The sequence below is a fragment of the Gekko japonicus genome, unplaced genomic scaffold (genome assembly GCF_001447785.1).
Source record: "Gekko japonicus isolate JY-2015 unplaced genomic scaffold, Gekko_japonicus_V1.1 scaffold2300, whole genome shotgun sequence".
NCBI classification, from domain to species: domain Eukaryota; kingdom Metazoa; phylum Chordata; class Lepidosauria; order Squamata; family Gekkonidae; genus Gekko; species Gekko japonicus.
In genome coordinates, this window is record NW_015169853.1 from 81,451 (window position 1) to 98,713 (window position 17,263).

Here is a 17,263-nt window from a genome sequence, read left to right on the forward strand (position 1 = left end):
CTTAAAGGATGCATCGACGAGGCCCGAGGAAGAACCTGGAAACTATTGAAGATCTGACAAGCCGTCGTCATTGGACACGTATACTATGGGAGGACCATCTGGAACTGCGGTGTTACCAGCTTGGATTTAGGATATTACTAATGGATTGTGTACTGTGGTTTTAGTGTTGGATGTTTTACTATGTTTTATATGTTTTTACCTATGGCATGGCAAATGACTTCGCCCTTGTTAGCCGCCCTGAGCCCATTGGGGAGGGCAGGGTACAAATAGGAAAAAGAAAGAAAGAAAGAAAGAAAGAAAGAAAGAAAGAAAGAAAGAAAGAAAGAAAGAAAGAAAGAAAGAAAAACAGCTGTCCTCTGAAACTATCAGGAAGTACAGATAAGTTAAAAAAAAAAAAGATTGCAGATACGTGTTGCGGGTTTGGCCTAAGCTGGTAGGCTGCCCATGTTCAAGAAGGTTTGGACCATTAGAAGGTTGGACCAGAACCAGCAGGTTTAAATTGAATCAGAAGAGTTTTTGGTTAAACATTAGGAAGAACTTCCTGACAGAGGGGTTCCTCAGTGGAATAGGCTTACTCGGGAGGGGGCGGGCGCGCACTCATTTTTTTTAAACAGAGGCTGGATGGCCATCTGGCAGCAACGCAGATTCTGTGAACTCGGGCAGATCACGAGAGGGAGGGCAGGAAGGGTTGCCTCAGTGCTTAGTTCTCGTGGCCCTTCCTTACACGCCCAGGGAAATGCTGATCGCCACCTTGGGGTCAGGAAGCAATCCTGGAGGTGTTTTTTGTCATCTTCTGGGCATGGAACAGAGGTCACTGCAGGTGTGGACGGGGAGGTATTTGTGAATTTCCTGCCTTGTGCAGGGGGTTGGACTAGATGACCTTGGAGGCCCCTTCCAACTCTGTGATTCTAAGTCTGGAGCAAATCTGAGTTTTGGCTTCACTATCCTTACCCCCAGAGAGCCCTCCCCAGCCCAGCCCAGCCCCTCCCTTCCCCTCCCCCAGCCAGCCCGGACTCTGACCTGGAAGACGGCGAGGCAGAGGAGGAAGAGTAGCATGTACACAATCTTGTAGACGACCAGGGGCCCTGCGGAGCTGACCACGATGAACATGCCGGCACAGACCAGGATCCAGAACTTGGCAAAGAAGCCCGTCACGTAGGCCCCGAGGGTCTTCAGCACGTCCTGCTGGCGGCCCGGCCCTGCGAGGGGGAGAAGAAGAGGAGGAGATTGGATTAACGCCTCGCCCTTCAATACCCGAAGGAGTCTCAGAGCGGCTTACAGTCTCCTTTCCCTTCCCCTCCCCATGACAGACACCCTGTGAGGTCGGTGGGGCTGAGAGAGCTCTTTTGAGGACTGCTCCTGAAAGAACGGCTCTGAAAGAACTTGTGACTGACCCAAGGTCATCCAGCAGCTGCAAGTGGCGGAGGAGGAGGAGTGGGGAATCAAACCCAGTTCTCCCAGATTACAGTCCGTGCACTTAACCATTACACCAAACTGGCTTGGCATCCGGAACCCCGACGTGCTGACCCAGTGAGATCCTCACCGAGCCCCTGGGAAGCCCCCAGACCCACAAGGAAGTAGAATGCACAGCTTCCTAGAGGAAACCCCTTCGGGCCAGCAGGGAGCACGGAAAACCTTCTCCAGGCAGTTCTTCTCCTGCTCTAGGTCCCCCCGACTTTGAGGATCACCAGAACTGGAACTCAGGGCCCTGCCCCAGCAATTGGAGGAACGAGCATGGGAAAACTGGCCTCTCTGCCCCAGCGGGGACAACATCAGGAGCACCCTCCCCCAGTGCTTTCTGGGTCTCTAGCTTCCCGTCATTCCTTCCAGACTGGAGATTCTAGCACACAGCTGCAGCGACTGGCCCATCAGGGAAAAGCAGCCTGCACATGCTCAGAGGTACTAGGGCTTTAGATCCTGGCCCTAGTTTTGATATTTGGCCTTTGCCACCGTGTGATTGAGGGAGAGCACTGAGCGGGAAAACTGTCTATTTAGGAGCCAGTTTGGTGTAGTGGTTAAGTGAGCGGACTCTAATCTGGGAGAACCCGGTTTGATTCCCCACTCCTCCACTTGCACCTGGCTGGATGACCTTGGGCAAGCCGTAGTTCTGGTAAGAGCTGTTCTTGAAAAAGAGCAGTTTCTGTCAGAGCTCTCTCAGCCCCGCCTGGCTCACAGGGTGTCTGTTGTGGGGAGGGGAAGGGAAAGGAGACTGTAAGCCGCTCTGAGACTCCTCTGGGTAGTGAAGGGCGGGGGATAAATACAATCTCCTCCTCTTCTTCTTCTTTCTTCTTCTTGAAAGAGCAGTTTCTGTCAGATCTCTCTCAGCCCCACCTACTGTACAGGGTGTCTGTTGTGGGGAGGGGAAGGGAGAGGAGTTTGTGAGCCGCTCTAAGACTCCCTTGGGTAGTGAAGGGCGGGGTATAAATCCAATCTCCTCCTCCTCTTCTTCTTTTTCTGTTTGTATGCATTCTTTTGCACGCCACGTCAAGTAATGTATGAACTACCACCAGTGCTTTATGATTTTATTTGCATCTGCATCGTAATTGTATTTGAACTGTTTCAAATTATTTTATGTGACATTTTATTCGTACCTATGTGCCAGCTAATGTAAGCCGCCTTGAACCTGCTTGTGAGGAGGGCGGGGGTATAAATTAAATAAACAAATAAATAAATAACGCCAGCTCAACTCAGATCCCAGGGGGCCCAGCGGATTGTCTGGGAACTTCAGCAACACGATAACATTACTGGAGCCAAGCCGCTGTGGTCCTGAACTCTGATCTGGACAGGAGACACCCCCCCCCCCGCTTCCGGCTCACCTAAGTCCGTCACGGTGACCTCCAGCAAGGGGGCTGGGGGGGGCTTCTTCTTCAGCAGCTTTTCCTTCACAAACTGCCGCAGCAGGAGCCAGAAGGTCAGGGTGTAAAGGAGCTGCAGACAAAAGTGGAAGGGGGGAGTCAGAGACCCCGTGGAACGGAAGAGGACTCCTGCAAGCAAGCAGGCCTCTGCCCCAGAAGCCGGTGTGGGAAGCCCACGTGCATCACTGGTGTGAAAGTCCAGAAACCGCCAATGGAGCAAACAGTCCTGCCAAGAGGAAACCTCCACTTCGGCCAAACGTCACGTTACAATGACCTGAGCTGTCTCTGCTAGAACATCCGGGCAAGGTGAAGATACCGGAAGTCAAGGGAGAAAATTTTCCCCTTCCCCTAAGAAAACACATGCCGGCAGAAACAATAAACTACAGTTCTTCTCAAACTGTGGTTTATATAACAAACTCTGGCTACCAGTCTTACATGGCACATCCTGGTTTGTGTTCAGGTTCGGTTTGACTACTTTTTGGCCTCTGTCTTCCAGGAGGAAGGATTTGTTCCCTACATAGCTGTCTCTGCAGGGCTGGTGTTAAGAAACTGCAGTTTGTGACTGCAGGCACTGCAACAGACCACAGTTTGTCCTAACAGTATCGCACCGAGCCGTTACCACCAGTGTTCCCTCTAAGCTGAGTTAGTGTGAGCTAGCTCAGTTTTTTAGCCTTCAAGCTCACACATTTTTGTCTCAGCTCAGGAAGGACGGCTCCAGAGCAAACGAAACGTATGCAGCAGCCACATCGCTCGCTCACAACTTTGATGCCACTCGCTCACAAAGTAGGATTTTTGCTCACGAGACTCCACAGCTCTTAGAGGGAGCATTGGCCGCAACTCCTTGTTTTGAGATCCTGGTTGTGATGCCAGCCAACGAACCCCGGCTCACTGAACTGCCTGCCCTCAAATGTCATAAGAACATAAGAACATAAGAGAAGCCAATGTTGGATCAGGCCAAAGGCCCATCTAGTCCAACACTCTGTCACACAGTGGCCAAAAATACCAGGTGCCCTCAGGAGGTCCAGCAGTGGGGCCAGGACACTAGAAGCCCTCCCACTGTTGACCCCCCCCAAGCACCAAGAAGACAGAGCATCACTTGCCCCAGAGCCCCTATCTATACCTTGTGCCTAATAGCCACTGATGGACCTCTGCTCCATATGCCTATCTAATTCCCTTTTGAAGCCGTCCATGCTTGTAGACGCCACCACTTCCTGTGGCAGTGAATTCCATGTGTTAATCACTCTTTGGGTCCCAACGGACTAAGGTCTGAACAAACACTGGCTGAATGCACCCCCGAAGGTGAGCCGGGGAGGCCAGCGGAGGCAAATGCACAGCCCTTACCTTTGCTCCGAGGGTCAAACAGGGGTAAGGGGGCCGCGCCAGGCCCAGCTGCTCCAGACTCATGAAGCCGACCTTGGTGGGCAGCTCCTCCTGCAAGTCCATGCCCCAGACGTACTGCAGGCTGCAGAGGGCGATCCCGTAGAGGAGGATGAAAGGGGAGCAAAGCATGGCGAAGTGGTGCCTGTTCCGCACGATCCAGATCAGGCAGGCCCAGAGCAACAGCACGAACGTCAGCCAGCTGTGGTAGGTGATGCTCCACACCTGCAAGGGGAAGCGGGATCAGGCAGGGACCCGACACGGCCTGCGGCGGGAGCCAGGAGTTCCCAGACCGCGCAGGAGGGAGGATCACCCTCCGGCCACAGAGCAGGGAAACACCCCGCTTTGAAACCCTGGCCTCCCAATTCTCTGGGGCCCAGACTGGGAAGGCCCCCCCCGTGCCCTCCCAGGGCATGCCGGCCTCTTACCATCATGGCGATGAGGGCACAGACGTAGCTCTGAGTCATGATCACGTGGCCCAGCGACTGCAGCACCTGCTTTCCCTTACGCGGCTCTCGTTTTCTGCCAGCTGCAAAGGAAATATTTTGAGCATTTCCCACCTTCCTAAGGAAAAACAGCTGGGGGCATAGCGCTTGCACACCCCTAGGCCAATCCTGCCCCCCCCCCCCGGGAGAGGAAAATGCCTCTTATTTTGCTTCCTCAAACACACAGAAGAAGGAGAAGAGGAGGAGGAAGAGGAGGAGGAGGAGGAGGAAGAGGAGGAGGAGGAGGAGATTGGATTTATACCCCACCCTTCACTACCCGAAGGAGCTTCAGAGCAGTTTACAATCTCCTTTCCCTTCTCCTCCCTACAACAGACACCCTGTGAGCAAGGCTCCCTCTGAGCTGTGGAGTCTTGTGAGCAAGAATTCCACTTTGTGAGCGACTGCCATTAAAGTTGTGAGCGAGCAATCTGGCTGCTGCATAAATTAGTTTTTTCTGGGGCCCATCCTTCGTGAGCAAAGACAAAAAGGTGTGAGCCGGAGGCTAAAAAACTGTGAGCTTAGCTCACCCTAACTCAGCTTTAGGGGAAACACTGCCTGTGAGGTAGGTGGGGCTGAAAGAGTTCTTTTGGGAACTGCTCCTGAGAGCAGAAGCTCTGAAAGAACTTGCAACTGGCCCAATGTAACCCCAGCAGCTGCATTTGGAGGTGTGGGGAATCAAACCCAGTTCTCCAGATTAGAGCCTGAGCTCCTAACCATTACACACAGCCATTGCACAGTCCCTCCCCCAGGAAAAGCACCCAGCTCCTGCTGTTGCAATCCGGGGGGAGGATAGGGCAGTCGTCCAGAATCCTCTCCACAGGGAGGCCACCCAGCCAGGCCAGGAGTAGGAAAAAGCAGGCTCTTCTTTTAAAGGGCCTTTTCTCCAGCCTCTTAGGAGGGCCGAGAGAGACCGAAAAATCTGCTTGCTGCAGCAGCCGAGCTCCAGGCCAGAGGCCTTGGGAAGATTTTGACTTGGATATGATGGGGAGGGCCTCCCCCCCACCATGGATGCTCCCAGCATCTGGATACCCAGGCGGTATACTCAGGGGTCATTTCCTGCAGGAGCGCACAAGAGCGGAGCTCCGGCAGTAAAGAGCCCCGGGGGCGGGCACATGCAACAAGCCCCACCCCCTGCTCCCAACAGCCCTCAGTCAGAGCAAGAAGCAGCCAGGAAAGTTGCAGAGCCCCCCCCCCCCGGCCCCCTGGTCCAAAACAGTTCAGTGGTACTTTTAAAACCAAGTTTTATTCAGGTACAAGCTCTCCCTCCTCTGTGAGGACAGATCTGCACGTTCCCCCCCCCCCAATAGCTAGCAATCCAAAACAGTCCAGTGGAGCCTGAGCAGTGGGTGTTGCCTTCTGACACACTTCTGGTGATGTCAGGGGGTGTGGCATATGCAAATAAGTTATGCTAATGAGTCATGGTAATGAGCTCCTGTACCTCTTTTTCTACGAAATGAGCCCTGGGTATACTGCCTCTGAATATGGAAGTTTTATACTGTTGTTATGAGTAAACGTCCCTCAGCAACCAATACTATCTATTCCTTTTAAAAGAGCCATCTAAATTAGCAATTTCCACCCTGTCCCAAGTCCGTGGATTTCACAGTTTAGTAGCTGCTTGCATGGATCCCGACGGGGACCAATTGCTAAGCGTTTTGACCAGATGACTCCAGGGCTCACCCCTGGCACCAGTGAGGCAATGTGTAATGCACCGCAAGGGAAATCCAGGCCTCCCATCAGAGAGTCCTTTGTCTTCAGAACTCACCACTAGTTTTGCTCTGCTGGCCTCGATACACAGAAATGTTCAGGCTTCGAGTCTGCAACAAAACTAAACGAACCCCCGTGGCCCAAGAGCTGGCCAGCAGACGCGCCCGATGTCCCTGCAATGCTGCCATCGAACCACAAGGGTGCAGCATTCCCTCATGCCAAGCCAGGTCCAATGCCAAGCGGTAGAATGCCAGGCAGGCTCCCTGCTCAGCAAAATCCCCTTGCTTAGGACCAGCCTTAGAAGGAGTTTGCAGAATGAGTCCCAGGAAGGCCTTCCACCTTCCGTCCTGCTTTCCTTCCCCCTTTACTGCCGAAGTCAGAACGAAGTCACCAACTCAAGACCCAGGGTTACATATCGTCAAAGGCTTTCACGGCCAGAGTTCATTAGTTGTTGTAGATTTTCCGGGCTGTATGGTCGTGGTCTTGGCATTGCAGGACCTGACGTTTCGCCAGCAGCTGTGACTGGCATCCTCAGAGGTATAGCACAGAAAGATGGAGTTCTTTTTACCTGGACACAGATCCTTCCGTCCTGCTTTCCTTCCCGCTTTAATGCAGAAGTCAGAACAAAGTCACCAACTCAAGACCCAGGATCACATATCGTCAAAGGCTTTCACGGCCAGAGTTCATTAGTCGTTGTGGATTTTCCGGGCTGTATGGCCGTGGTCTTGGCATTGTAGGACCTGACTGGAGGATTGGCTACATTAGGGGCGTGTCGCCTAATATGCAAATGGGTTCCTGCTGCAAGAAGAGCCCTGTCTGCAACAAAACTAAACGAACCCCGTGGCCCAAGAGCTGGCCAGCAGAAGTGCCCGATGTCCCTGCAATGCTGCCATCGAACCACAAGGGTGCAGCATTCCCTCATGCCAAGCCAGGTCCAATGCCAAGCGGTAGAATGCCAGGCAGGCTCCCTGCTCAGCAAAATCCCCTTGCTTAGGACCAGCCTTAGAAGGAGTTTGCAGAATGAGTCCCAGGAAGGCCTTCCACCTTCCGTCCTGCTTTCCTTCCCCCTTTACTGCCGAAGTCAGAACGAAGTCACCAACTCAAGACCCAGGGTTACATATCGTCAAAGGCTTTCACGGCCAGAGTTCATTAGTTGTTGTAGATTTTCCGGGCTGTATGGGTGGTCTTGGCATTGTAGGACCTGACGTTTCGCCAGCAGCTGTGACTGGCATCCTCAGAGGTACAGCACAGGAAGATGGAGTTCTTTTTACCTGGACACAGAGACGCTGCCGGTCCCGCTGGAAGTCTGAAGCTATTGAAGCTGACTACATGTTGGAGATTGGCATCCGGTTTTGTATTGAATGATTCACAGACTGTTCCCAATGCATGCCAGTATGAGTATGAAAACCGCAGCAGCTTAAAGGGAACACTCTGATGAAGGATGACGTTCGAAACGCTGTTATCAAACATCCAGACACAACGTCGAATTATTTAGTAGTTCTCCATTGTTTATACGTTGTGGCACATGCCAGTTCTCCACTGTTTACATTTTGTATTTTTTCACTGTAGCTGCTTTGTAGACATCATTTTCTATTACATGTTCTTCAGCTTTTTGACTAGTTGCAATTGTTGAGTCTGTTTACTACACTTGTTTTTGTCTTCTCTTATCATTATATATTTGTGGCGCCCCAGCCTGGAGGGAGGGGTCCTCTCTTCCCCCTTCGGCCGTCCCGACAAGCTCCTGGCCCCTGCTGACCAGGGGAACAGGAGACCTCAGAAATTGGGCCAGCTACCCGGTTCCATCACCAGGGTTGAGTCTGCGCCCCTGCGAGAGACTGTGAAGATGGCCGCCGCGTCGTCTCTCTCTCCGATGCCTTGCTCCGCCCATCTCCACTCTCCTCTCCAGTCTCCTTCCTCCCTGGTCTCCCTTCTCGTTCCCCTTTTATACCTGCTCCCTCCCTCTCTTCCCTCTTATTGGATGCTAGAGGTGTCAATCCTAGGTTGTCCCGCCTCCCTATAAAAGCGGGGATGCTCTCCCCGGTCGGGCCGAACCTCACCCGGAACAAGAGGGGGGGTGGAGTTCATCGCCTCGTCACTTGGAACGGGCAGCTCCGCGGACCCTGGCGTCATCATCGTCTCGAGGCCCACCCTTCGGCAGCGCAACCGAGGACGCGCTCTATGGGGAAGGGGTTGCGCCGTGGTCCGGCACCCCTCATTCCCGCTGTCCCCTGTCTCCTGAACCCCGGCCTCCCCGGCCGGTTCGGAACCCTGCTGTGTGGTAAGCGCGGGATGTGTGGGGTGAGGCTCGAGTGGGATCCCGCTGGAGAGGCCCGGCTCGGCAGAACCGGGACAGTAACATCTTGCTTCTCTAAAACATGGAGTCAACTGACAGAATCGTTTACCTGGGGTGCAGTGTTATGTGTCAGACCTACCTGATCCCTCCCCTCTTATTGGACACTAGAGGTGTCCCTCCTAGGTGGTCCCGCCTCCCTATAAAAGCGGGGACGCTTTGCCTCGCCCGGAACAAGAGGGGGGGGTGGAGTTCGAGTGGGATCCCGCTGGAGAGGCCCGGCTCGGCAGAACCGGGACAATATTATTGAATGATATCCTCAGAGGTATAGCACAGAAAGATGGAGTTCTTCTCACCTTGACACAGAGAGTACTCCATCTTTCTGTGCGATACCTCTGAGGATGCCAGTCACAGCTGCTGGCGAAACGTCAGGTCCTACAATGCCAAGACCACGGCTATACAGCCCGGAAAATCTACAACAACCCTGGGTTATGTTTACAGTCTGTGCTAGCAAGATCGGCTCACAAAGCCACTTGTGGTGGCGGCTACAAGCATGGACGGCTTCAAAAGGGAATTAGATAGGCATACGGAGCAGAGGTCCATCAGTGGCTATTAGCCACAAGGTATAGATAGGGGCTCTGGGGCAAGTGATGCTCTGTCATCTTGGTGTTTGGGGGGGTCAACAGTGGGATGGCTTCTAGTGTCCTGGCCCCACTGGTGGACCTCCTGATGGCACTGGTATTTCTGGCCACTGTGTGACACAGAGTGTTGGACTGGATGGGCCTTTGGCCTGATCCCACATTGGCATCTCTTATGTTCTTATGTTCTCTGAATGCCCATTTTGTGCCAGGCTCCTGCCCTCCAGCTCCCCGGGTGGATCTCCGTTTAGGGGGATCCGCGTGCCTTTCAGGGCCCTTGTTGGACTGAACCCTCCCCCCACGCACATTCTGATCTTACAGAGACACACGACCATGCGGAGAAGGCAGAGCTGCAGCCCTTTGCTAGCTGGACTTCATTCAGACAAGGGGGAGAGGGACGGACGACGGCACCAAAGCAGCAGGATCCTTACCTGGCGGGTCGGCTTCTCCAATCACGTGCACCGTGCAGTTCTCAGGCTCGGCCGCAGAAGGCAGCATTGGCTGCAAAGGGGGTGGAGGGGGGCCGGGGAGGGAGACGGAGAGCACAGAGACATCCAGTGTGAGCCAAAGGACAGAGGACTCAGCCCACAGTTCAGGCACGAAGGCACCAGCACAGCACTAGCGCACAGGTGGCGCATTCCTCCCTCCGGCCTCCCCCACCGGCCTGACCAGGAGCCACTCTGGGGCACCTCACCTTGGCATCTTCAGCCAGGCCGTCTTGGTCCCTGGGCCAGTTCTCCATCTCTAGGAACTCGGACGCTGAATCTGGGACATCCCCCCGCTTTTGTTTTTTTCCAGAGCAGAAGAGAAAGAAAAATGCCGTTAGAACTTGGAACAGCCATGGGAAAGACTCCCATCAAAGTGAGAGCGGGGGATAAATCCAACTTCTTCTTTTCTTTCCCTTTGATGGGCAGAAGATCAAAACTGAGCTTCTCTTCCCCTTCCTGGTTCAGAAACTGACGCCTGGAAGGGGCCAGAGGCCTGAGCCGAAGGGCAGGAACCGAAGGGGTCTCAGCCCCCGATTCGTGGTCAGTGGCCTGCAGAAGCCACTCCTGTGGGACTCCATGACAGCCCTGGAGAGGTATTGAATGTACTTTTTGCTGCCGATTGGCTGTTTCCCTAATTCTCTAGAACAAATTTAGAGTCCAGTCAGGCACCAGTCAGCTTTGATGGGGGCAGAAGATCAAAGATGAGCTTCTCTTCCCCTTCCTGGTTCAGAAACTGACGCCTGGCAGGAACTGAAGGGGTCTTGGCCCCCGATTCGTGATCAGTGGCCTGCAGAAGCCACTCCCGTGGGACTCCATGACAGCCCTGGAGAGGTACTGAATGTTCTTTTTGCTGCCGATTGGCTGTTTCTCTAATTCTCTAGAACACATTTAGAGTCCAGTCAGGCAGCAGTCAGGAGCTGCGGTGGCTCAAGTGGTTAAGACGCTGAACTGCAGGCTGTGGAAGGTCGGTAGTTCAGCAGTTCGAGACCCGAGTGTGCCGCATGAGAGAGTGAGCTCTTGTCTCTAGTTCCAGCTCCTGCCAACCTAGCAGTTCGAAAGCAAGAAATTGGAAGTAGATAAATAGGGACCACTTCGGTGGGAAGGGAACAGCGTTACGTGTGCCTTGGTGTTTAGTCATGCCGGCCACATGACCACAGGTTCTAAACTTACAGACGGGGATTTAACAGCAAACGAACATGGAACACGATGATGTTCAAGATGTGCAAAGTGAAAAACTAAATAACAAATTAAGGTTAGTTTTTCACTTTGCGTAACTTAAACATCGGCGTGTTCCATGTTCAATTGCTGTTAAATCCCCGTCTAGAAGTTTAGAACCTCGTCTGCCCTTCCAATGCATTTGAAAAAGTGTGCCTTGCACATAAAAGCTCACACCTCAAATAAACTTTTGTTGGTCTCAAAGGTGCCTGACTGGAGTCTAAATTTGTTCTAGAGAATTAGAGAAACAGCCAATCGGCAGCAAAAAGAACATTCAGTTCCTCTCCAGGGCTGTCATGGAGTCCCACGGGAGTGGCTTCTGCAGGCCACTGACCACGAATTTATTCCACTGCTTCAGACCAGCATGGCTGACTACCTCTCTCATTCTCTGTTCACCTTGGCACCCAAACGTTCATGCCCCGAAAACCTTGTCGGCCTCCCAGATGCTCCTGGACTCAAATCTCGCAGTTCCAACCAACACGGCTCCCCTCTGGAACGACTCCTTAGCAATGCTCCCTCTAAGCTGTGGAGCCTTGTGAGCAAAAAATCTAATTTGTGAGCTCCTGGCGCTAAAGTTGTGAGTGAGCGAGTTGGCTGATGCATGAATCAGTTTGCTCTGGAGCCCTCCTTCCTGAGCAGAGACAAAAAATCTATGCGCTGGAGGCTGAAAAGCTGTGAGCCAGCTCACATGCACTCAGCTTAGAGGGAACACTGCTCCTTGGTGCTTGCTGTTATCCTCCACTTTGGTTCCCAAGTAGGCAGAAATATGGGATATGGATATTTAAATGTGTGTGAGTGACTTCCCAGGGGTTATGGTGGAATCCCCCCCCCCCACTTACTGCTATGGGTATAGCCATTTAAGATCACTGTTGTCACAAATATACATAAAACTCTTTTTGTGAGAGTGCAATGCATTTCACATTGATCTCTGTGATCGTGACCAACAGCCCTGCAAAGTACACTTTCATTACTATCCCCACATAGTGGTAGAAAAGAGCAAGAGACCAGGAGCACCTTAAAGATTAACAAAATTCGATTCAAGGTGCTGGTTTTAACCTTTAAAGCCCTATATGGCCAGGGTCCTGCCTACCTGAGGGACCACCTTTCTCCACATGTTCCCCAGAGAGCACTGAGGTCGGGGACTCAAAATCGCCTGACTGTCCCTGGCCCCAAGGATGCCAGACTGGCTTTCACCAGATCTAGGGCCTTCTCAGTAGCGGCTCCATGCTGGTGGAACGAGCTCCCGGAGGACATCAGGGCCCTGCGGGACCTTCTACAGTTCCGCAGGGCCTGTAAAACGGAGCTCTTCCACCAGGCTTTGGATTAGGAGCTGCCACCGAACGAGCTACTGAACATCTATGACTGGCACTTTCTTTGGGATACTGGTCTAGTCATACGGGGCCAACGACAACGACCGCCATCTGCACTTTATCCTTCGTATTTAATCTGCACTTTATATTTTATTGTTAGAATTTTATCTGTTTTTATTGTAAATTATTATTGTACGCCGCCTTGCGCCTGCTTGTCAGGCAAGGCGGGATAGAAATCGAATTAAATAAAAATAAAAATAAAATAAAAATATGTGGTTGGGGAGGAGCTTACGTGAGTCACGGCTCACTTCCTCAGATGCCTCTGCAAGGCTCTTTTCTATTGCTACAGACACACAAACGCAGCCGCCCATCTTGGTCAATATCTGAAGAAGTGACTCACGCAAGCTCCTCCCCTGCCACAGATTGTCTTAGTCCAGTGATGGCAAACCTATGGCACGGGTGCCAGAGGTGGCACTCAGAGCCCTCTCTGTGGGCACATATGCCATCGCCCCAGCCAGGCCCAGACCATCATTAAAGTGTCGAATTCTCTGCCAAATAATTTTAAGTAAGTGAAAGCATTTGGGATGGCTTTCCTTACTTTGTTTGGATCATCTTAAGTTAATGTATGAGTTGTTTTTTCTAAAGTAAAACCTCAGTATTCAGGTTCAATTGCCATGTTGGCACTTTGCGATCAATAAGTGGGTTTTGGGTCGCAGTTTGGGCACTCGATCTCTAAAAGGTTCGCCATCACTGTCGTCTTTCAGGTGCTGCTGGACTCTGGCTCTTTTCTGCTGCTACAGACAGACTCACATGGCCACCCATCTTGATCTATCTGGAGAAGTGAGCCGTGACTCACGCAAGCTCATCCTCGGCCTCAAATTTTGTGAGTCTTTTTAAGGTGCTGCTGGACTCTTGTTCTTTTCTACTGCTGTAGACAGACTAATGCGGCGATCCGTCTTGATCTATCCCCATGTAGGGAGAGGTGGGGCTTAGCGAGAGCTGCTGGCTTACAGCCACCCAGGCCATTCACGGGGACCCTGAGAGATCTGGACACAGGCCATCCAGCCCTTCATCAACACAGGATACTGCTTTGGTGCACCTCCCTCTTCCTACTTCCCCTTTCTGCGCTTGTTTGTTAACACAGCCCCACTTAAGCTCTGCACTGGAACTGCTCCTCTCCAAGGCGGTCCTTCCCCGGATCAGGGTCCAGAGCTGACATTTTTAAATCCTCCAGTGGCGAGGCCAAGAAAGGGTGCACGGGCCGAGTGGCGGAGCAGCGCGGCATGCCTCCCTCCTCACCTGGCCGTAGGAATGGGACCTGCGGAGCTTCACCAGGGTGGCCAAGACGTAATAGAGCACCAGCAAGATGCCCGGGTTGGCATATACGGGCCACGGGAGGTCCATGTTGAGGAACAGCGCGTTGGGCTTGCTGCAGGCCTCGTGCTGGATGATGTCCTTCAAGCCAAACAGCCTGCAGGGAAGATTCAAGAAATCCACATTAGAGGACGGCGGCACTGCAGATCTAAAGCTGGCTGAGCCATCCTGGCCCTCTTTCCAAGGAGCGCTGCAAGCAGCTGCTTTCCTGCAATGGCTTCAGACATCACTCCGGCCGAATTGTGCTGGGGGCATTTTGGTAGTGACATATCGGCTGTGCAGGTCTCTCCACATGAGCTCCCCTCTTTGTGTGACCAAGAAGCTCCAGCAGTCCCAGACAGACTCAAGAGTAAATGCAGCCGGCAGGTGTCGTGGTTAAGTGTGTGGACTCTAATCTGGGAGAACCGGGTTTGATTCCCCACCCCTCCACTTGCAGCTGCTGGATGACCTTGGGCAAGCCATAGTTCTGACAAGAGCTGTCCTTGAAAGGGCAGTTCTGGAAAGAGCTCTCTCAGCCCCACCTACCTCACAGGGTGTCTGTTGTGGGGAGGGGAAGGGGAAGGAGTTTGTAAGCTGCTCTGAGTGAAGGGCAGGGTATAAATCCAATCTCCTCCTCTTCCTCTTCTTCTTCTTCTGTGAGTACCTGCCAAGGCTCATGGGAAGTGGAGGAGTCCTGGGGCCAGGAATTCCAGCCCTGTTCACCATACAGTTCCCAGAATTCCTCAGTTGAGACTAGGATTGCCAATCTCTAGGTGGAAAGCAGTACCAAAACTGAGGGTCACAGTGTTAGGAAGATATTGAAAAATATATAACACTGTGTATAACAGATGTACGCTTATGGTAGATCTATTTTGTGCTTTTTATTTTTATTCTCTTAATTCTTCTATAGTCATTGTGAAACTGACACGGTGCTGTTTGAATGTCTGAAAGTGGGGTAAACCTGCACTTGGATGTATTATTTTGCTGAACCTACATTTGGTAATACTTGACACCAGGGCTATTTTTGGGCAGGAACGCAGCTCCGGCTGGCTTCAGAGTTGGCCACGCCGACTACAGCCAAAACCTTTAAACTGCCTCCCCTCCTCTCCAAGGGCTGGCTTGCCTGGGCAGGCCAAGGGAAGGCATGGGGGTGTGGCCTAATACGCTTAGGAGCTGTGCTGTCGGGGGTGTGGCCTAATATGCTAATGAGTTCCTGCTGTTGGGTATGGCCTATTATGCTAATGAGTTCCTGCTGGGCTTTTTCTACAAAAAAAAAGCCCTGCTTGACACCAGTATATATATAACAATATAGAAATATTAAGAAAAGAAAAATTAAAAAGCACGACACAGATCTACCTGAAGTATACATCGATTACGCACAGTGTCATATATTTTTCCAAATCTCCAGGAGAGACCACCCAGAATTACAACAGAACTCCAGGTGACAGAGATTGGTTCCTCTGGAGCCCATGGCTGCTTTGGGGGTGGGGGGCAGTGTTCCCTCTAAGCTGAGTTAGTGTGAGCTAGCTCACAGTTTTTTAGCCTCTGGCTCACACATTTTTTTCTTAGCTCAGGAAGGATGGGGCTCCAGAGCAAACTAATCTATGCAGGAGCCAATTCACCTGCTCACAACTTTAATGCCAGTAGCTCCCAGAGTACAATTTTTGCTCACAGGACTCCATAGCTTAGAGGGAACATTGGTGGGGGGTGGATTCTAGGGCGTTTTATTCCACCGAAGCCCCTCCCCTCCTCAAACCCGCCCTTTCCCAGGGTCCGCCTTCAAATCCCCAGGAAATGTCCCAACCCAAAGTTGACAACTCTAGTTGGGACCCACGACAGCTGAACTGGTTGCAGACTAAAAAAGTAGTAGCCACGGACCACAGTGTGAACGTGACAGGAGGAATCCCGTCACACTCCCTCTCTGGGGGCCTTCCAAGCACATAAAGGTAAAGGTAAAGGTTCCCTTGCTCGAAAGCCAGTCGAATCTGACTCTAGGGCTGCGGTACTCATTTCTGTTTTAAAGCCAAAGAGTCAGCGCTGTCCGAAGACGTTTCCGTGGTCATGTGGCCAGCATGAGTAAACACCAAGGCGCACGGAACGCTGTTACCTTCCCACTGAAGTGGTACCTATTTATCTACTTGCAATTTCTTGCTTTCGAACTGCTAGGTTGGCAGGAGCTGGAACTAGAGACGGGAGCTCACTCCGTCATGCGGCACCTGGGTCTCGAACTGCTGAACTACCGACCTTCCACAGCCTGCAGTTCAGCGTCTTAAGCACCTGAGCCACTGCAGCTCCTTCCAAGCACATAGGCCACCCCCAAAGCACAGGGGGCATTCAAAGCGGCCCAGCTGTAACGGAGAAACAAGCCCGGGTGAGGGGTCTCTTTCAGGTTCCTCAAGTCCAATTCCGGACTGCAGAAGTTTTGCAAAGTTTCTATCTTGTGAAGGGCAGGAAGCTGCGGGCTCCGACACTCCGTGTTCACGCACAGGAATGGCCTCCAGGGACGCTGAAGGTCTCCTTTGCAACAGACCTTGGATCAGGTTGCAAGAGAAGGGACAGAAAGCCATCTCTTGCTGGCTGGCAAAAGGCCGACTTTCTCACGGGAAACCACGGAGGGAAGAGAAAGGAAAGCAGCACCTGCCATTCTTCTTCTCCCAGAGGCACAAAGGCCCAGCCAGGGAGGTTCAAAGAGGTGGGGAGGGGGGTGTAAAAGGCCTCTGCTTTGTTCCCAGACTGGCTTTCACAAGAGAGACATAGGTCCCTCCTTCGGTTTCCAAAGGGGGCACTTAGAGAGGCATTCAGTCCACGGGGGCTCCCTGGAGTCAGTCCAGCCCACAACAAACCCCTGCAGGAGGAAGAGATTGAGCCTGGGAGGGGGAACCTAATTCAACCACGGCTCAGGTGATAAAGAGGTCTTGGGAGTGCCCCACACGCCCTTTGGGGGACTCACGTTTCAAAGGGCTTGGAGAGAAAAAGAACAGGGGACAAGGGAGGGGTCTCCCGAGCCATCCCAGCCCCTCCCTTCCTGCCCGGGGGAGGGGGGAATGGTGAAGGGGTCAAGTGCTGAGAACCCAGAGCGAATCATGCGCCCCAACCAGTGTGGCGTTGTGGGCAACAGCGCTGAACCAGGATCAGAAAGACTCCGTTTCAAATCTCTGCTCTGCCACAGAAGCTCACCGGGAGACCTGGGGCCAGTCACATATTCTCAGCCTGTCCTACCTCACAGGGCTGTTGTGAGGATAAAGTGGAGTAGAGGAAAATGAGGTAAGCCACTTTGGGTCCTCAGGAGGAGGGAAGGAGGAGGAGGAGGAGGAATGTATACCCCGCCCTTCACTACCCAAAGGAGTCTCAGAACGGCTGACCAACTCCTTTCCCTTCCCCTCCCTACAACAGACACTCTGTGAGATGGGTGGGGCTGAGAGAGCTCTTTTGAGGACTGCCCTTGAGAGAACAGCTGTGCCAGAACTACGGCTTGCCCAAGGTCATCCATCAGCTGTGAGTGGAGGAGGGGGGAATCAAACCCAGTTCTCCCAGATTAGAGTCCGTGC

General features: G+C 52.6%; 1 protein-coding gene across 1 annotated transcript in view; it reads right to left on the reverse strand.

Annotated features, from left to right (window-relative positions):
• The window catches only part of PIEZO1 (piezo-type mechanosensitive ion channel component 1), a 143,026-nt gene that overhangs the window by 54,490 nt on the left and 71,273 nt on the right, over positions 1-17,263 (reverse strand). Inside the window, exons 9-15 of the mRNA XM_015417362.1 lie at positions 13,662-13,833; positions 10,044-10,130; positions 9,781-9,850; positions 4,661-4,761; positions 4,197-4,457; positions 2,817-2,928; positions 1,021-1,199 (exon numbers count right to left, since the gene is read on the reverse strand). Of these exons, the coding sequence (XP_015272848.1) occupies positions 1,021-1,199; positions 2,817-2,928; positions 4,197-4,457; positions 4,661-4,761; positions 9,781-9,850; positions 10,044-10,130; positions 13,662-13,833 (982 nt within the window). The remainder of the gene's footprint in view (positions 1-1,020; positions 1,200-2,816; positions 2,929-4,196; positions 4,458-4,660; positions 4,762-9,780; positions 9,851-10,043; positions 10,131-13,661; positions 13,834-17,263) is intronic.